The sequence below is a fragment of the Natator depressus genome, chromosome 15, assembly GCF_965152275.1.
Source record: "Natator depressus isolate rNatDep1 chromosome 15, rNatDep2.hap1, whole genome shotgun sequence".
Lineage (NCBI taxonomy): Eukaryota > Metazoa > Chordata > Testudines > Cheloniidae > Natator > Natator depressus.
In genome coordinates, this window is record NC_134248.1 from 15,697,203 (window position 1) to 15,716,739 (window position 19,537).

The following is a 19,537-nucleotide window of genomic DNA, read 5'->3' on the forward strand; positions in this document are numbered from 1 at the left end:
TGACCTCCTGAGGTCCCTTCCAACCCTGATATTTTATGATTCTATGAAGTTGGAAATTACATTTTCCCCATCAAGTTATGGTTGGGAAAGTTGCAAAGTCAGGACAAAATCCTGCCTTTATTGCTTTAAGGTGTGCAAGGGAGGAGCTGATGGGTGCTGGCTAGAGGGAGTGTCCCCCAGAGTCATTTTGGCAGCATAGCACATGATGGCACAGAGCAGGTGGGAACACATAATGTTACTGCTTCTCTGAAAAGGAGTAGTATGTGCTCCAGCTACTCATGCTCATGAGTATGTCTTTGCAGGATTGGGGAATAGAGAATAAAACTAACATTCCATATCCACTGAATGTTTTTCTAGTACTAATTAGTAATATAGGACCAGACTGTTCCCATAAAATACACAGGAGAAGACTAAGAAGGAATGAAAATCCCAGGAAGATTTCCTCATGGCGGCCCCCCCCACTTCCATTGGAGATGGGATTTACCTCTTCCAAGAACAGCTGTGATTCTGCCACCACGGCCCATGTGTCCACTGCACTGGCTCTATGGATGGGTCTCGGGAATCATCTGGCAAACATGGTTTTAAGATTGCAATATAATTATTTGGACTTTACATTGAGCCTGATCCTGTATAAGTTGTGACCCAAAGTAGGAACATTAAAGCACGTCGTAAGTATTGTATGGTGGAGTACTGGATTTACAAAAGCTCCATTGTAGCAACTCAGATAGGCATATGTATTAGCCGGTGATAACAAAAATCTGTCAAATACTCTTCTTCTGGTCAAAGCTTGCGGGCTTATTTGTATTTTCTAATACACTGAATGTCAGCCATACAATATAAGCTCTGAATGTTAGTGTGTAACTGGTAAATTAAACTAGGCTGCAGAGTGAACAGTTCATGATTAGGGGACTTCCATACCTCTTTTAAGGCTATTGTTTCAGTAGTCTGGCCGCATGCAGACACCAAAGGACAATACTGCAGAAGTTTACATTTTGAAGGTTATCTCTGCAACCAGAAAGGCTGGAAACTTCATTGTAAAACATGAAAGCAGCATGTTTTACAATCCCATCAACACTACAAAATAGAGCTGGTAAAAAAAAACAGGAAAAAAATCAGACATTTTGCAGTAATTTTTGTTTCATGTTGCAATGTACTTTTTCAAATCAAAATCTGTAACTGAAATAGCTCATTGATCAATTATAGGTAAGGATATGATTCTGTCATGGAGGTCACAGATTCTGTGATTTTTCTGGGGCTTCCGTGATTTCTTCTGGGCCCCAGACAGCAGTCCCAGGGTGTAAGCAGCAGCAGAGGTTGGGTCAGCATCCCTGGGACTGGAGCAGCGGCAGTCAAACCCTGCTGCAACAGCAGCCGCAGGGCTGGAGCAGCTGCCCCCACCCCAGGCCACCTGAACAGCGGCCGGCGGCCAGCACTGGTGCTGCCAGAGAAGTGGCTGCTGACCAGCCCTGGAGCTGCTGGAACAGTTGACAGGTGGTGAGCTCCAGGGCTGAGAGAGCAATTGTCCCAGCGTCACAGGAACAGCGTCTGGCAGCCAGCCCTGGGGCTGCCAGAACAGCTGCCCAGCAGTAAGCTCTCGGGCTGCTGGAGCAGTGGCCCCTGGGCTGCTGGAACAGCAGCTGGCAACCAGCCCTAGGACCACCAGACCAGTGGCCGGTGGCCAGCCCCGGGGTCACCAGAGCAGCATCCAGTCCTGGGTCCATCAGAACAGCTGACTAGCAGTCAGCCCCAGGGCTGCTGGAACAGCTGACCAGCGGTGAGCCCTGGGGCCAATGGAGCAGCAGTCCTGAGAACAGTGGTCAGTGGCCAGCCCTGGGGCCGCCAGAGCAGTGGTCCTCTGGCCTGGCAGAGCAGCGGCCGGGGTTGGGTCAGCCCTCTGGGGCTGGAGCAGCTGTAAGCCCTCAGCATCACTCTATTTGTCCCCCCAACCCACGGGCACTTTTAGGAAAAGTCAGGGGCAGGTTGTGGTCTTCTGTGAATTTTTGTTTATTACCCATGACCTGTTCCTGACTTTTACTTAAAATACCTGTGACAGAATATTAACCTTCATTATAGCTTTCCATTTCTGAAATAAGATTTTCTTTTTAATTAGTTTTTGGGTCAGCTTAATTATGTGAGGGGATTTTAAAAAAATGTTTATAAATTAAAACAAAACAATTTTCAGACATTTCTTGTTTTGAAAATAGAAAATGATAAAAAGTTTCCATAGAAATAAAGACATTTTTCGACAAAAAATATTTTCAATCTGAAAAATGTTGATCAGCTCTACTACAAAGTCAACTGTGCTGAGAGATCTAGTTACAAAGTGGTTAAAGCCTGTTTGCATTTTGTAGGGCAGACATACATGTTGATAATGTGCAACTCTCCTATCCTGATGGCAGTGGTGTAGGTGGCTTCTTCTTGCACATATACAAAATGGGAAATGACTGCCAAGGAAGGAGTACTGCAGAAAGGGATCTAGGGGTCATAGTGGATCACAAGCTAAATATGAGTCAACGGTGTAACACTGTTGCAAAAAAAGCAAACATCATTCTGAGATGTATTAGCAGGAGTATTGTAAGCAAGACACGAGAAGTAATTCTTCCGCTCTACTCCACGCTGATTAGGCCTCAACTGGAGGATTGTGTCCAGTTCTGGGTGCCACATTTCAGGAAAGATTTGGACAAATTGGAGAAAGTACGGAGAAGAGCAACAAAAATGGTCTAGAAAACATGACCTATGAGGAAAGATTGAAAAAATTGGGTTTGTTTAATCTGGAGAAGAGAAGGGGCCACTGCTCCAGCAGCCCGAGAGCTTACTGCTGAGAGTGGACATGATAACAGTTTTCAAGTACATAAAAGGTTGTTACAAGGAGGAGGGAGAAAAATTGTTCTTCTTAACCTCTGAGGATAGGACAAGAAAGAATGGGCTTAAATTGCAGCAAGGGCGGTTTAGGTTGGAAATTAGGAAAAACTTCCTGTCAGAGTGGTTAAGCACTGGAATAAATTGCCTATGGAGGTTGTGGAATCTCCATCATTGGGGATTTTTAAGAGAAGGTTGGACAAACACCTGTCAGAGATGGTCTAGATAATACTTAGTCCTGCCTGGAGTGCAGGGGACTGGACTAATGACCTCTCGAGGTCCCTATGATTCTTCACTTTGGGGGGAAGACATCAAAATCTGTGATGGTGTTTTTCACATATATGATTAGGCCATATTTCAGATAGTAGTGGCAGCTAGTTGTGAGGTTGTAACCATGGATACAGTAGCGGCTAGCCTGTTGGTCATCAGAGATGTGATTTCTTGGAGCATAAGGATGAAAATGTTATTGTCTTCAACATGTTTGCAAGATACTTGTACTTTGCCTGGGAAAGTCCCTCAGTGGTTATGTTGGAGGATCCTTGTTCCAGAACCTATCTGGCCTGAAGAGGGCCATTATGGTGGCTTGAGTTGTTGCTCTGAAGACTGGAGATCACTGATCGATGTTTGATCACAGGGTTGAGGGTATTACATGTGCTTTCTCACTTAACAGAGTGGGCCGCATGAAGGCTGCCATCTTCCACTCATGGGCAACCCTAAACTGCATCTGCAGAAACCATGGCAGATATGGATACTTGCTGCAAAAATGGAAAATTAAAAACTCTCCAGTCTGTCACTGGTCACCCAGAAGACCATGGAACATATAACAACTCAATGTCCAATTCACAAATACGAAAAAGGCATCGGAGCCATACACTCTGCTGCTCCAGATGCAATTATCCGGCTTTACCATCTGAACATAAAATTACAGCTGTTGCTCTACAGTTACCTCAGCCACACGAAGAAATGCAGACATGAGCTGACTTGTTGCAACCAGGGCCTTAGGTTGTAAACTCTTTGGGGCAGGGATTATCTTTTTGTTCTGTGTTTGTACAGCGCCTAGCACAAGGGGGGTCCTGCTCTGTGGCTCCAGCTCCTGGGTGCCAGGGTAACACAAATAACAGAAAAGCGCAATTTAAAAATCTGTTGCAGCCGCCCTAGTGATCGGCGCCCAGCGGCTATTCATGGGCTCCAAAACCACCTGGGGCTTTGCAGCCCGCCTCCCACGAGGCCATCACAGTGGGGATGTCATGCGGCGACGTCATGTCGCTGCCCTCGCGCCGCAGGATGGTGTGTCACGCTGCCAGCCGTGCCCCTGAGCCCAGCGGCCTAGCCCACAGCTCGGCCCAGCCCCCGGCTGCCGGCTTTCCGGGCGGGCAGGAAGGAGAGAGAGAGAGAGAGAGAGAGAGACACTCTAGCCCCCGTCTCCACTGTCCCTGACACCGCCCTCCCTTCCCCTCCCCACCCCACCGCGTGAGCGGCACAACCATAGAGACGCGAGGCCTGAAGGCGAGCCAGCGCGGTGGCGTGTGGGATGCCGGAGGAGCAGGGAGTGGGCGGTTCCGGTCCGGAGCGCGGCCTGGCAGCTGGGCGAGCGCGGAGGCGGCTAAGGCTCTCGTGGGGTTGGGCCCAGGTAAGCACCGGGCGGAGAGCGGGGCGCCGAGTGCAGCCCGCTGCCGGCGCGGGGGTGTCTCTGCAGCCGGAGCCTCCCCCCGCCGTTAGGGAAAGGGGGTGTCTGCGGCCGGAGCCCTGTGCGCCCGGGCCGGCCCTGCCCTTCCCCCCCCGCGTGTAGCCGCTGGGCAGCCCCCCTGTGGGGCGCTTGCTACTGGCGTGGGGCTGGCTCTGCATCGGGCCGCCTCTGTCCACTCCGGCGCGTGGGCGGGGTGTCTGTAATGGGGGTACCTGCCCGGAGCGGGGTGTCCAGGGCTGCCCGAGAAGAGCCCGTGTCAGGCAGCCCGTCTCTCTTTCCCCCTCTGGCTCCCTGGCGGGTGTGAGAGCCTGAAGCGAGTAAAAGCCCCGCTCCAGTAGCCATGCCTTTTTTCTCTCTCTCCCTCCCACTCCCCGCAGCGCCCCTCCAGCCTTTCTGGGGTTTTGGGCCGTGTCTAGGTCGCTGTGTGATTTTAATTAAAGATAATTGTGTGATTTAATAAGGTTTAATTTTTAAGTGTGCAGCACTGATGCCTTTTTAATGTCACAAGCCCAAAGCACGTTGGAGGCTCCAGGGGGAGGGAGTGTGTCTGACTGGAACTCAGAAAATGGCAGGGCTTCTTTTGTAATCTGTTTATTGAAGACTGTTTTACAAGATACACAAAATACATTAAAACACAAACAAACAAGGAACGGGTAGATCTTTTTGAAGGGGACTAAGGCCCGGCTGTTGCTTGTTGGGCTCTGCACTGCATAGTTTAATCAGAAGTGCTGGGTGTGAATGGAGCCAAGAAGTTCCAGATCCATTTGGCATTCCTAAAATGCTTTCAAAATTGCAGTATCAAGCATAATCTGAGGTTAGAAGCAAGGGAAAATGGGGACGTGGAAGTTGAAATGTAGATCCCACAGCTGGACAATAAGACTTGATTTGGTAGCTGATGACACGTGCCTTTTAAAATTATTTTATAGGTCTTAAATTATTTCTCGGCATGTAGGAGAGAATCTAAACAGTATCATGACAGTTACATTAATATTTGCAATCCTTTTCAGAACATTTTTATTTTTGTGGATGCAGATTCTCTTGCATGGAACAACATAATGTAGTCTTTTGCCTTTTCCCCCAACCACTTTTAAAGCTGTCTTGCAGAATTGTCACTAACCTTTACCAGCCCATGCACAGTATCTGCTCACCTGCCCTGTATTATGATGACTTATGGTGAATAAAATATAATTAGTTTTTTTCCATCAAAATTATTTTTCTTTGACAAGTGGATGATCAAACTTCTACAAGACCATTTTAAGATATGTTTTCACAATACAATAACTCTTTGAAAATGTTACCAGTAGTTGCTTGCTTAGGAAGGAAACACATTAATGACTTAATATACATTATGTCTTTGAGTTAGATAACCAGCTCTATAAGACTTATTTCTCAGTGACTATATGTTGAAATGATGGCAAGAAAGCGTCTAGAGTACTGTTGGTGCTGTACAAATAATATTAGGAGAAGATAAAGCTGGATTTAAAATGAGTAGGGTCAGAACTTTAGATTTGTTCATACATTATTTATACATGCTGTTCTAAAAATCAGAGCTTTACATTTTTAATATAACGGAATTATTTGTCTTAAAACCACATGGAGAAAGTGTTGAATATTAACGATATAAATAAATGGGTCCTGGCAGTGGAAATGCCTTCTATCAGGTGTACTTATTACTGCAAGTCATATTGTTGGCTTCGTTGAAATGGCTACTTGTATAAGTGGTATGGCTAGTAAGTATTGGTAGGATCAGACCCATTCTGTTCTAGTGTAAGCCACTGTTTTCTGGTATTCATAATCAATGTAAATACTACAGTAACAATACTCTCTGTTAAAATTTAAATTTTCTGCTAATTTTAAACTTTCTGCTTTCTGATTCAATGTGATTGTAATTTAGAATTTTTTTTAGGTGAGTTTAGTGTTCTTAATTGAAATAAAATATTTTTAAAAAATAGCCCTTGGACATAAAACTGCTCAACTTTAACTTCACACTGTGAGTGTGGTATATTTCATTATGTGATACAATGGAATTCATACCTGCAGAAAGGAGAAGAGAGAACTAAGCACTTCTGTGGTACTGTGGAAAGATGCCAAACCCATGACAACTTTTCACCAGTGTTTTGTAATGTAACACCGGAATTGCATCGATGCTGGAGTGTGTGGTGTGATTTATGTGTAAGTAAAGTAAGGCAGATTGTGTGGGGGAGAAGGGAAACTTATTTCCCAACTGAAAATAACTTGGTGAAAAATGTTAAAGGGTTCCTGAGCAAACATCCACTTTCTAAGATGTATCTATCAATTGAATAGTCAAAAAACATCAAACCTTTCTTCGTTAACTTTTCCAAGTCACTAATATTTAAAGACAAAAAACCTTGTAGTCAAGAAATTTGTAATGTCAACAATTCTATTTACCTTTAATACAAATTTATTAAGTAATGAGGGTGATAAGTACAAAAGATAAGGGAATAGAGCAACAGTGAAGCATTATATATTGAATTACAGAATGTATACATTGTTTTTATAAGTTATATCAATGAGTATTTAAATCTCTTCATCCTATTTGGCCCATCTTTTCTTATTTCCTTGTGTTCCAGTAGTTCAGGATCTCAGAGGTACTGTAATTGATACTTTTATTTAAACTGATCCCCATCTAAAATGGGTGTGTGTATGTACATAAGCCTTTTTTATAATACAGAAAGGTTTCAGAGTAGCAGCCGTGTTAGTCTGTATTCGCAAAAAGAAAAGGAGTATTTGTGGCACCTTAGAGACTAACCAATTTATTTGAGCATAAGCTTTCGTGAGCTACAGCTCACTTCATCGGATGCATAAAACCGATGCATCCGATGAAGTGAGCTGTAGCTCACGCAAGCCTATGCTCAAATAAATTGGTTAGTCTCTAAGGTGCCACAAATACTCCTTTTCTTTTTTTTGATAATACAGAAAGTAAATTAAGGACATTGCATTTCCTCTGTTAAAGAATAGAAGCCATAAAATTATATCAAAAAGGTTGATAACACTGAATACAAGGTATTAAACTATTGGTTTATCTTGAAGTGGCCTGTCTGCCAATGCTGTAGCAGTAGCAGGTTTGTTTTTGGAAACAACAGTTAAATCCCTGCATTCTAGGTCGGTGGAAGTGACTTGCTTAGTTTCCTACGAGAAGGAAGTCAGTGTACTTCTGCATTACTCTGAGCCATGGACGTGTAAAATAACATTCTTCAGTCAGTGACAGCTATTTCCGTTCTGAATGAATCAGCAGCATAGCCAGCCTTTTGATATGGAGGCAGCTGTTGCCTCCCCTTACTAGGAACGGCCTAGAATTAAAATTTCTCTGTACTTTGATACTCCCCCACCCTACCCATCTTAAGAGTATGTCTGGAGAAGAATGTAATCCTCTTCTCCACCAAACTCCCATATTTCTTGGTATGCAAGAGGTATTCTAAACAGTTTTATGTTAAAAGAAAAAAGAAAAGGAGTACTTGTGGCACCTTAGAGACTAACCAGTTTATTTGAGCATGAGCTTTCGTGAGCTACAGCTCACTTCATCGGATGCATAGCATATCGTGGAAACTGCAGAAGACATTATATACACACAGAGACCATGAAACAAAACTTCCTCCCACCCCACTGTCCTGCTGCTAACAGCTTATCTAAAGTGATCATCAAGTGATCATCAAGGAAGGCCATTTCCAGCACAAATCAAGGTTTTCTCACTGGATCGTGTGGTGTGTCGTCTACAGCCAAGCTCTGCGATACAACCGCATTTGCTCCAACCCCTCAGACAGAGACAAACACCTACAAGATCTCTATCAAGCATTCTTACAACTACAATACCCACCTGCGGAAGTGAAGAAACAGATTGATAGAGCCAGAAGAGTTCCCAGAAGTCACCTACTACAGGACAGGCCTAACAAAGAAAATAACAGAACGCCACTAGCCGTCACCTTCAGCCCCCAACTAAAACCCCTCCAACGCATTATTAAGGATCTACAACCTATCCTGAAGGATGACCCAACACTCTCACAAATCTTGGGAGAAAGGCCAGTCCTTGCCTACAGACAGCCCCCCAACCTGAAGCGAATACTCACCAACAACCACATACCACACAACAGAACCACTAACCCAGGAACCTATCCTTGCAACAAAGCCCGTTGCCAACTGTGCCCACATATCTATTCAGAGAACACCATCACAGGGCCTAACAACATCAGCCACACTATCAGAGGCTCGTTCACCTGCACATCCACCAATGTGATATATGCCATCATGTGCCAGCAATGCCCCTCTGCCATGTACATTGGTCAAACTGGACAGTCTCTACGTAAAAGAATAAATGGACACAAATCAGATGTTAAGAATTATAACATTCATAAACCAGTCGGAGAACACTTCAATCTCTCTGGTCACGCAATCACAGACATGAGGGTCGCTATCTTAAAGCAAAAAAACTTCAAATCCAGACTCCAGCGAGAAACTGCTGAATTGGAATTCATTTGCAAATTGGATACTATTAATTTGGGCTTGAATAGAGACTGGGAGTGGCTAAGTCATTATGCAAGGTAGCCTATCTCCCCTTGTTTTTTTCCTACAAAACCCCCCCCCCCCCCCCCCCAAGACGTTCTGGTTAAACTTGGATTATTGCTGTGCACATTGTAAGATGAGCTATTGCCAGCAGGAGAGTGAGTTTGTGTGTGTGGTTTTTGGAGGGGGGGTGTGTGTGTGGGGGGGGGGTGAGAAAACCTGGATTAGTGCTGGAAATGCCCCACCTTGATTATCATGCGCATTATAAAGAGAGGTTTCAAAGAGGGATGGGCTATTACCAGCAGGAGAGTGAGTTTGTATGTGTGTCTGTGTGTGGGGGGGTGGGGGGGGAAGAGTGAGAAAACCTTGATTTGTGCTGGAAATGGCCTTCCTTGATGATCACTTGATGATCACTTTAGATAAGCTGTTAGCAGCAGGACAGTGGGGTGGGAGGAAGTTTTGTTTCATGGTCTCTGTGTGTATATAATGTCTTCTGCAGTTTCCACGATATGCTATGCATCCGATGAAGTGAGCTGTAGCTCACGAAAGCTCATGCTCAAATAAACTGGTTAGTCTCTAAGGTGCCACAAGTACTCCTTTTCTTTTTTCTTTTTACGAATACAGACTAACACGGCTGTTACTCTGAAACCAGTTTTATGTTAGTCTTCCTTATGACATGCTTGAGTAGTTGCATTGGACTTCATTTGTCACAGGCCATTATGATAACAAAGAAATCATTCTGCAATATTTAGTTAAAATGTTCTTGTTGGCTTACTAGTGGTCCACACTCTTGAAGACTGGGAGCATATGTGATCACATAGTGCTGATAAGACCAAGTCCAGCATACACACCCCTACCACAGTTTTCACTTCTCCTGTGGTTCCTTCTTAACTTACCAAAGGATCACATATACTGTTAAGTATTGATTTCAGAAAAGAGGAATCCTTGTACAGTCTCCTGGATCTGTTTAAAGAATTGGCTATTGATGTCACTCAAGAATTGTTTAAAATAGTATTTATAATCCTGTATAGAAGACTTCCTTGTACATTTTCCATAGCATTTTTCTTCTCGTTACCATTAGGAAAATCCCATACTGCCTACTGCTAACAGTTTATGTCTTACATCCTGAAAGGAACAAAGGAAATGACCTGGTTTCCTTCCTCTCTGCCTCACTAGACGGTTTTTTTTCATGGTAGAAGATGGTGGGGTGACATGCTTGTGGCGTCTGTGTTTGCAGAAGCACAGGCTGTAACTGAAATTGGTATTTGTCTAGTCCTTGGACTCTAGCACAGAGACCTGTTTAAGATGGGATTCCTGTGAGATCGGAAATAGGCATTAGTACAGAACATGCAGTTCAGAAAGCATACTTGCTGAGTGAAAATACACTTATTTATGTACTGTAGCTCAATATACCTATGCACAGAGGAAATTACTTTCAAAAGCCCATCTTGCTTTTGTAAAATGAAACCTTGTAAATGAAATTCAGTTGTATTCAATTTCTGTTGTGCTAGAAGGGTAAAAAATGTAAAAGCAGGAGTTAGTTTGACTGCTTAATGTGTCTTATTAATTCAAGTATGCTTATCTTTATAATTTCCTTCATTTGTACATGTTGCTTTGCTTGTCTTCTGACACTTGAGGTGGGTCTTTGAATGCCTTCTGCCATAATATGATCTGTTTGCTTTGAATTAAAATTGTTTTCACTAATTTTATTACCAAGTGTTGGTGAAAGTTCATACTGTAATGTTTCTATACATGGCACGGTTTCCCACCTGATCAAACTGATTTCTTTTAGTCATATTTTATTGTGTGACTCAGTTGAGTGCATGCAGATAATAGTAGTTTGTTAGTCATTATTATTTACTACAGTTAGTCCCATCTTTACTACTAATCTACTCTGACACAGTGCTTCAGTACTACTGCGATTTGGTGCTATAAAGAAACATGAAAGACTTTCTCCTAATCCATTCTTCTCTCTAGTTTTCGTTACTATTAACTTAATGTTCAAACAGTTTTAAACTGGTTTCGTTTTAGTTTTGCTTTGCAGTAATGGGGCAAAGGGTCCAATAATATTTCTGAAAGCCTATTGATGTCCAGCTAATTGTCATTGGATTGAATTAATTTCTTGATGACCATACCATTCAGGCAATGTTCTGATCCACAAGGTCAAAAGCTGAAATTACTTTAACCATCGTAGAGTAATAATTTCCTAGAAATATGTCTGGAGTGATTTTTTTTTAATATGGTAAAATAGTATTTTAAATGACAATACCTCAGTGGCAATGTGGATAGAATGTTAGGGACCTTTAAAGTTAATTTGTATCATGTGACTAATAAAGTTGTTTGCTTTTGGGTATTTTGTTGGCATATTAAGGGATTCTTTTAAATCACTTGGGTTTGATAAGTTTTGTAAAGTCATTGATTCATTGGTTTATAACTGGAATCCAAATTGTTCCTGAAACATTCTTCATTGCAAAAGTGTTCATCTTATGTTGCATAATATAAACAATTATAAACTATTATTGAAGAATTGTGCATGTGATAAGGAATAGAACTTGTTTAATTATTCCTCCTTTCATATGCTAGGTATAGCAAAATACTAGACAAAGTAACTGACTAGATACTAGCGTTATCAAGACTGTTAAGCAAACTCTTAAGATGTGATCAGCAGTTGCTCTTTCACAGACTCGGATATTATGAGCTTTTGATCAGAGTAGGGTGTAAGGCAAATATTAGCTGTATAATAGGATCTAATGGAAAGTACAAACGTATCAGTAATTTGAATAGCTAAGGTAGCTTTGCTTCAAAACTGCACCACTTTTTTTGGGAAATTGTGCTTACCATGTATTACAAGAATTTTCTTCAGTATAAATGGGAACAAAAATTATAAGCTGTAGTAATATTCACTCAGAAGTAGACAATGTACTGTTTATGAACTGCAGTGACTGAAATGGGTATCTCCAGATTAAAACTTAAAAAGTAATTAAGGGAATTTTAGTGCGGGTAAAAGGGGCTTGCCTATTCAACAGCCCCAGAGATTGTTTTTAATGTGCAGTAGGTAGAGTATAGTAGGCCTCAGTGTCAGTCGTTATCTGGAGAGATCATTTCAAAGAGTGAAGGGATAGAGGGTGTTCTGTCTTCATTCCTATTCAACCCAGACTTCTCTGCTTAAACTTCTACTTGGCTGGCTTTTGAGACATGCATGTTTGGCCCTTAAGAAGTGAACTGAGACCACCAACTCAATTCCGATACAGTAGAACCTCAGAGTTATGAATACCTTGGGAGTAGAGGTTGTTCCTAACTTTGAACAAAACGTTATGGTGGTTCCTTCAAAAGTTTACAACTGAACATTGACTTAATACAGCTTTGAAACTTTACTATGCAGAAGAAAAATGCTGCTTTTAATCATCTTAATTTAAATGAAACAAGTACAGAAACAGTATCCTTGCCTTGTCAAATCTTTTTTTTAAACCTTCCCTTTTTTTTAATAGTTTACATTTAACGCAGCAGTGTACTAATGTTGTTTATTTCTTGTCTCTGCTGCTGCCTAATTGTGTACTTCTGGTTCCAAATGAGGTGTGTGGTTGACTGGTCAGTTCGTAACTCTGAGGCTCTACTGTAGAGTCATTCTTCCTGAGCCTTTCAGTCAGTATGAAGTTAGGTTGGGTTTGAACTGAAAATCAAGAGGTAATACGCTCACTGTCCTATTACCAATCCCTGGAGACATCCAGCTCCCTGTTGAGAGAGTTAAAATTTCAGAGGACTGGGGAAAGGCAGAAAAAGAAAAACACCAATGTGTTCCCTTTTTCAGGAAAATTATTATTTATTGTAAACCTTGTTCTGTGAGAAGCTAGTTTCTGTGAGCCAGATGTACATGTGCAGGGGAGCTTAATAATTTTAGCTCCTCTGTTTTCCAAACTAGTAATTTTGGCTTGTACTAAAATGTCACTTGTAACAGTGGCGGTGTTCTAGTGCACTTTAATTATGAAGTACGTTGTTAGTTTCCAGGGAAAGACGACAACAGACATTTCCAAATATAGAAACAAAACTTGGGCAAGCAGTTGCATCTGTAGGTTAAGTTGTGACTAGGGAATGAAATCTTTATCAATGCCATCTTTGCGGATCCATAATATTGGCTGGCTGGAAACCCAACTCCTAGTGTGTTGAGTCATAAAAACAAACTCCACTGCTACAAAATCATACTTAAAACAACTTGGGAATCGCAATGTGGGGATGCCTAGTTAGAGACACTCAGAAGTGTCATAGAAACAAGACTAATATTTCTTAACCAATGGCTGTGCCAGACAAACAAACTGGATACATAAGGAGGTTGGCGGAGGAGGGAAGACGCTGAGTTGACCTTGCTTACAGGTTGGCTGTAGTCTATACAGCCAGCAGGAAATTTGAAACTTTTGCTTCTGGACAAACTAAAAATGACATCGGCTGTGAATACATTTTCCTCTAAACTCCAAGTTGCAATTACTGTTAACTTGTATTTGCAGAGCTAAGTGACCAAGTTTTTATATTAGGATTTGGCTGAGCAGTTGCATCTAAAGTTGTGCCACATCCTGCTGGCTAGAGTAGCTACTACTAAGCATTAGGGAAGCATCTGTTTTCTGAGTGCACAGGTGTCTGCATAGGTCACTTCCCCCCTTTCTCAGCCAAGAGCTGTGTTGTCAACAAGTCAAGCTGTGAAGTATTCCTTCCCCCCTCCATTTCCTTTCAGTGTTATGTAGCTGTTCTGAATAAAGTGGACCGTTAGTCTGTATAACACAGCTAGTATTTTTCAAATGTGGAGATGTGTGAGGCCACTGAAAGAGAGGGCTCTTCCAGATAGCTAGCTGGTGTTGAAATGCAGATACTTTTGACATACACATTAACATTGTGGTGAATTTTCATTTCCAGTGGGTATTAACCAAATGCCAGGCTTCTCTCACATTCAGTGTGGTGTTAGTGTTTAGAGATGACATTTACATTTAGAATACTATTTTCAGTCACTTCTGTCACCCTCAAAGTCTGTGGGTATTTGGTTTTCTGGAGAAACTTCTGTGTGCTTTCAGATGAGAAGTTTGGGAATTTTGTAATGAAAATTCACTAAAATCCATTTGACTGTATGTAAATTACTCCTGTGAGGTGAGGAAGGCATTTTTCAGCTGTGAGAAGAAAAAGAGGAGGAAATGATTCATGGCAGGGTAAGGAGGGAAAGTGTATGGGAGTGTCAGGGCATTATTAGAAAACTGTTGAACCAAAACAAACTAAAAATTACATCTGTACTGTACTGGCACTGTACATCCTCAGATTCAGTAAGATGCATCTGTCCCCTACTTAAAGAAGCAAAAGTAATGTAAGCATACAGAGTTCTAATTAACTAGACTTAAAAAATTTCGTGTGTTAAAATCTTAATTTACAATTGCTTATTCATAACATTTAAAGTGAAGGATTTTGTTTTGTGATGATTTTAACCCCGTTATTTGAATAGCTTCATTTGGTAAACTGTATTATCCTTATTGCAGCTACTAAGTGACTAAATCTACAGAATCATATACAGAATAATTCATTACTAGACTGCTCCCTGTATGTTGAGGAAAACCTTGTTAATTTTCCTTTGGCATATTATAATAAATATGTGATAGGTATCCATTCTTGGTCATGTTCTTAAACTTGTGATGAATCTAAGCTATAGTACTGCTAACAAAGGTCTTGTTTTCTAGGTTCTGAAACTTGCAGTGACGGAACATGTCTCAGTCAGGTGAAAAAGTAAAGGTAAAGAGAAGCCTGCATAATACAAACGTGGTATATAATTCTTTTGAACCTTTGAAAATACTCATGTTTTCACTGAAGTACTTAAACATTCCAGCTAAATTTATTAGCTCAAATATATTTCTTAAATTTACTGAAAAACAAATTTGTATGTAATCCTAGTAATATAGTTTCAATAGGTTAGCCCGTCTTCCTTTATCTGGTATTCTTGTATTTATGCATAGGGATTGATGTCTGTACTTCATGCAAAATTCTTAATTGGGTATAAGTTACAATTTAAAATTTTTCCCATCTGGGTGAGTTGTAAAAGGCTTGTTTGCAAGTAAAATAACTGCCCTTTGGTGAGTGATTTTAGTTCAGGAGTATTTGCAGTATATCATTTTATTAAAAGTCTATCTTTCAAGTTCAACTCCTGTGTCTGTCTTGAATAAATGTTTGTTGCTATCAATAAGCTCAGAGAGCCCAGAATTCAAGTGGCTGCAATTCTTGTTTAGGCCTAAAATAGATATTGGGTCAGTTCATAACAGAATGAAGTGGACTGTTATTTTTATGGCCCAAATCTATCAGATACTTTTTCAGGTACATTTCTGTATCTTCCTTTTGTGTCAAAGATTTAGCACTGTGAACTTTGGAGCTTTATGTTCAGCTATATTACTAACTTGTTCACTTATGTGACCGTAGTTGCATCTTGGGAGGTGATGATAAACTCAATACTCTGCGCATTACTACCGAGTGTGCTTGTGTTTCTACATATATTTACAGAAATGTTTTTCCTCTGCATGTATACACAGGCATTCTTAGGTGCTGAAATTCACTATATTTAGCCTATATCAGGAGAGCCTATTTCTAATAACTTTTCAATTTGTAAATGTCAGTGATTTTAAGATTGCTTATGATTTAAATCTTTCATTAACTTTTTAACATACCTCAATGAAAGAGTCACCTTTAACTCTGTCATTGCCACATGGGGACTGCCCCTGCAAAAAAAAAAAAAAAAAAAGGAGCAGAGTCCAATGTACTTGGGCTGATTGCCTGCTGTGAAATTGGGCTTAAGGGCAGGCGCTTGAGCCTTATACAGGGTGAGGCATCTGCCAAACCCACCAGCAGCTGTCTTGCAGGCATTGTGGGGAATTAGAAGGCCCTTGAAGGGCCCTGAGTCCATAGGCCCTCCGCCTTCTGAGAAAACAAAAACCTCCAGGCAAGAGGTGCTGGGAAATCAGGAAGACAGATCCTCAGGTAGGAAGGGGGACTGAGGTGAAAGAAATTAACTTCAAAGGAGGACTGACCCTTCGGAAGAAGGGTCTGGGCCCAGCTCAAACTGGGATGAAGATTTTGTAGATTGGAGGTCTATTTTGATTGACTTTGTTCAGGACCTAATACACTGGACCCCAGAAGGGGAATGTTTTGAGTATCTGGGTACTGTGGGTTTTTAAAGGGGTCTGAAGTGAAGGGGATAGTGAAGCAGGCCTTAGCAGAGCCATGCTTGGGGGTCCCTGAGGGCAGGCAAGCCCATTTACAGTCACAAACAGGGCTACCTGTTGCTTCTTATGGTCTTGTGTTAATGGCAGTGTTTTCTTGCGGGCGTACGGTCAGTGTTGTCCAGGAAGAGCCTTTTGCTCAAGTATGTACCGCAGCACCTATGGAATCTTTACTTCTCTCAAAGACTTCTTGGGGAAGGAAGGGTTGGGAGGGGTTGTTCCAAGGGCTGTCTTGCTACGCTGCCAGGTAACTGGTTGATTCTCTATCTTTCTTTGTGCAGTTTATTTGTATTTTTTTACTTGTGTTCAATTTTGTTTTTCTTTCCAGTTTTCCGACTCAGCAGGCTATGTGGGATTTGCTAATCTGCCCAACCAGGTCCACAGGAAGTCTGTAAAGAAGGGCTTTGAATTCACTCTAATGGTGGTTGGTAGGTGATTTTCTTTAATTGCTTGAGTGTTAAAATATATTGTCTTGCACATCAGGGGCTTGTCTACAGCAACATCTAGTTTGCCGCAAGCTGAGGTGTAAATCTACCTCACAATAAAGCTAACCACTCACTCTAGGTAGCCATGTGGACCCTGCTGACGCGTACTAACAGTTTCTTGGTGTGCTTTGATTTACTCCTGTTTCAAAGCGGGGTAGATCAAAGCATGCTAAGGAACTGCTAGAACCAGTCAGCAGGGTCCGCACTGACACTTAGCATCTGGCAAGGTAGTGTGGGGGTAGATTTATACCCCAACTTGCTGCGCACTAACTGTTCATTTAGACAAGCCCTAAGTATGCACCTGTTCTTAATTAACTACTGTATTTGGTGTACTGAAGAACAAAGACTTTAACTAGCGTATGCTGTCAAATTAAATTCTGCCTATTTTGTGAAGTTGTTTGGGAGGGAGCATGCTCTAGTGGTTAGAGCATGGCTCAGACCCAAGGATTCAGGTTTCTGTTCCTGCCTCTTCCAGTGTTTCTACCCCCAACTCATTGTTTGACGTTAGTGGTAGTCACTTAACCGGTCTTTGACCCGTTTCCCCATCTGAAAATGGGGATGCGCGTGCACAGTGGTGTCGCGCCGTTGAAATGGGGATTCTATTCCTAGCTCTTCTCTTGCTTCCGCCCTGACTCACTGTGTGACGTTAAGGGTAATGTCTCTGATTAAATTTCCCCATGTGAAATTGGTGTTGTCTAACTGGAAGGAACTTTTAAGTGCAAAGTAATTTAAAAGTGGCTTGTTGAGTTATATTGGTATTTTCACCTTTTAGTTAAGCAAAAATCCTACAATTGCTTTTATAAAACCCAAATTACTCTCCTTTCATTAAGAAGCTTTTTGAGATACTTGCCTTAATGTTACATATTATTGAGAAATTAGTAGGAGAAAGGAAATCACAACTTTATCACGAAGTACCATATGTAACGTCTTAAAACAGCCTGTGTGCTGACAGCTGTAGCATTGACCAAAGATTATACAATAAATTAGTTTCAGCAGTTGTCTCCTACTTGTGGTTGTTGATCACTGTAGAACTTCTTATGTCTTGTAGTTCTTGATGACAAATACAAGATTTGCCCATCTAAAACTAGGTTAGCAACATCAACTGAAGCGTAGACAGCTTATGTTGGGTTTTCCTTTTCTTAAATTTTTATTGGCATATAATATACATGACCATTACAGATCACTTTAGCTTCCTGAAACAATTTATGTAGCAAAGATGAACTTGCAAACTCCATATGCTCGTTTTAGGGAGTTTCAGGTAAATTAAAGTGATCGTAAACTTTTAGAATTATAAAACTTTCCAAGTGAAGATCAAAAGATTCTCAGTGGCTTTCTTTAGTTCTTGCTATGTAGAATAAATATAGTCTGAATGCAAGGATGCTAAACTTGGTTGCCAGTTGTGCTTAACCTGGGCCTGGTCTACACTACCTGTTTCCTTCCCTGAGTGGTGTAGTTAAGCCAACCTAATCCCCAGTGTAGACAGTGCTAGGATGATGAAAGAATTCTTACATCGACCAGCTACCACCTCTTTGGGAGACAGATTATCTACGCTGATGGGAGGACCACTCCCATCAGTGAAGTGTAGTGTCTACACTGAAGTGCTACAGCGGTTTTAAAAAATAAAGCTGATTTGCATCTCTAGCTTAAGAAAACCTCAAAACTTACAAAAACGTGAATTCGAATGTCATGGCTTCTGATTTCATAAGTAAAAGAGAAAAGGTTTGAATACTTTGCCACTGTTTTGATTCAAGACTTGGAAGTGCTGTGGTGTAAAGGGGGTATTTTTATATATGTGATCGTTGCAGTTGTGACCTTTTTGCTTGCACTGTTAAATCTAATAGAGTACATTTAGAATTTTCATGCGTTCGTATATGTAAGCAAACACCAAAGATTTGTTTTTTCTTTTTTCTTTAGCATTGCTTAGCTGAGTCTCTGATCTTTTTATCTTAAAAGATAGGGTGGACCCTGGCTGAACAAATTATTTTTACTCCACTACATAGGCTTGTGGGGTTACAGGGAGGCTGATAAGGAAGATGAAGGTATTTAATTACTTGAAATGATCTTGTTTGCAGGAGAATCTGGTTTGGGAAAATCCACCTTAATTAACAGTTTATTCCTGACTGATCTTTATCCAGAACGTTACATTCCTGGAGCTGCAGGTAAATTTGACTGTGTTCTTATTTAAGGCCCTACATCATTCAGTCCAAGCACACACCTGCAACCTTGTTTCCTTTCACATCCTCCCCATCATTATTCCTCCATTCTGACAATGGCTTCAGCCATGAAGCCCACTTCGTTTTGCTTCCATGCCATTGATGCATGGAACAGCACTCCCAATCACTGTTGGTTAAGCCACTCTGTTCTCATAATTTAAGGTTTGATGTCTCCCTCCTACAAACTCACTTCTGCTGTTACTACGAGTATAAACAAACCCCCAAACTCCATAAGATGTCTATATGCCTAAACTGACCATGTGATTTTACTGTAATCCCCACTTCCTCCAGCTGATTGTTACCTTGCAGTGGTCATGTCTAAAATCTAGATTATAAACTCCTTAGGACAAAGAACTCCCTGTCTGTAAAGAACCTAGCACACTTCTTAAAGTTATAAAAATAAAACATTAAAAAATGATCATCACAGCATCATTACATGTGGCATACCACTGTTTCTCCACTCATTATGTTCTGGGTATTTCAGTTAATCATAGATTGTAGTTACACTTCTATTAGTTTATTTGGCATGTTTTTCTGAAG

At 41.3% G+C, this 19,537-nt stretch overlaps 1 protein-coding gene across 2 annotated transcripts in view; it reads left to right on the plus strand.

Annotated features, from left to right (window-relative positions):
* The window catches only part of LOC141999577 (septin-2), a 95,530-nt gene that overhangs the window by 27,262 nt on the left and 48,731 nt on the right, over nucleotides 1–19,537 (plus strand). The window contains exons 1-4 of one of the 2 annotated variants that reach the window (XM_074973142.1): nucleotides 4,376–4,489; nucleotides 14,773–14,824; nucleotides 16,628–16,727; nucleotides 18,857–18,943. In XM_074973142.1, the coding sequence (XP_074829243.1) occupies nucleotides 14,798–14,824; nucleotides 16,628–16,727; nucleotides 18,857–18,943 (214 nt within the window). In that variant the 5' untranslated portion in view covers nucleotides 4,376–4,489; nucleotides 14,773–14,797. Of the gene's footprint in view, nucleotides 1–4,375; nucleotides 4,490–14,772; nucleotides 14,825–16,627; nucleotides 16,728–18,856; nucleotides 18,944–19,537 lie in introns of those variants that run through there. The other variant, XM_074973144.1, reaches the window with a different exon arrangement.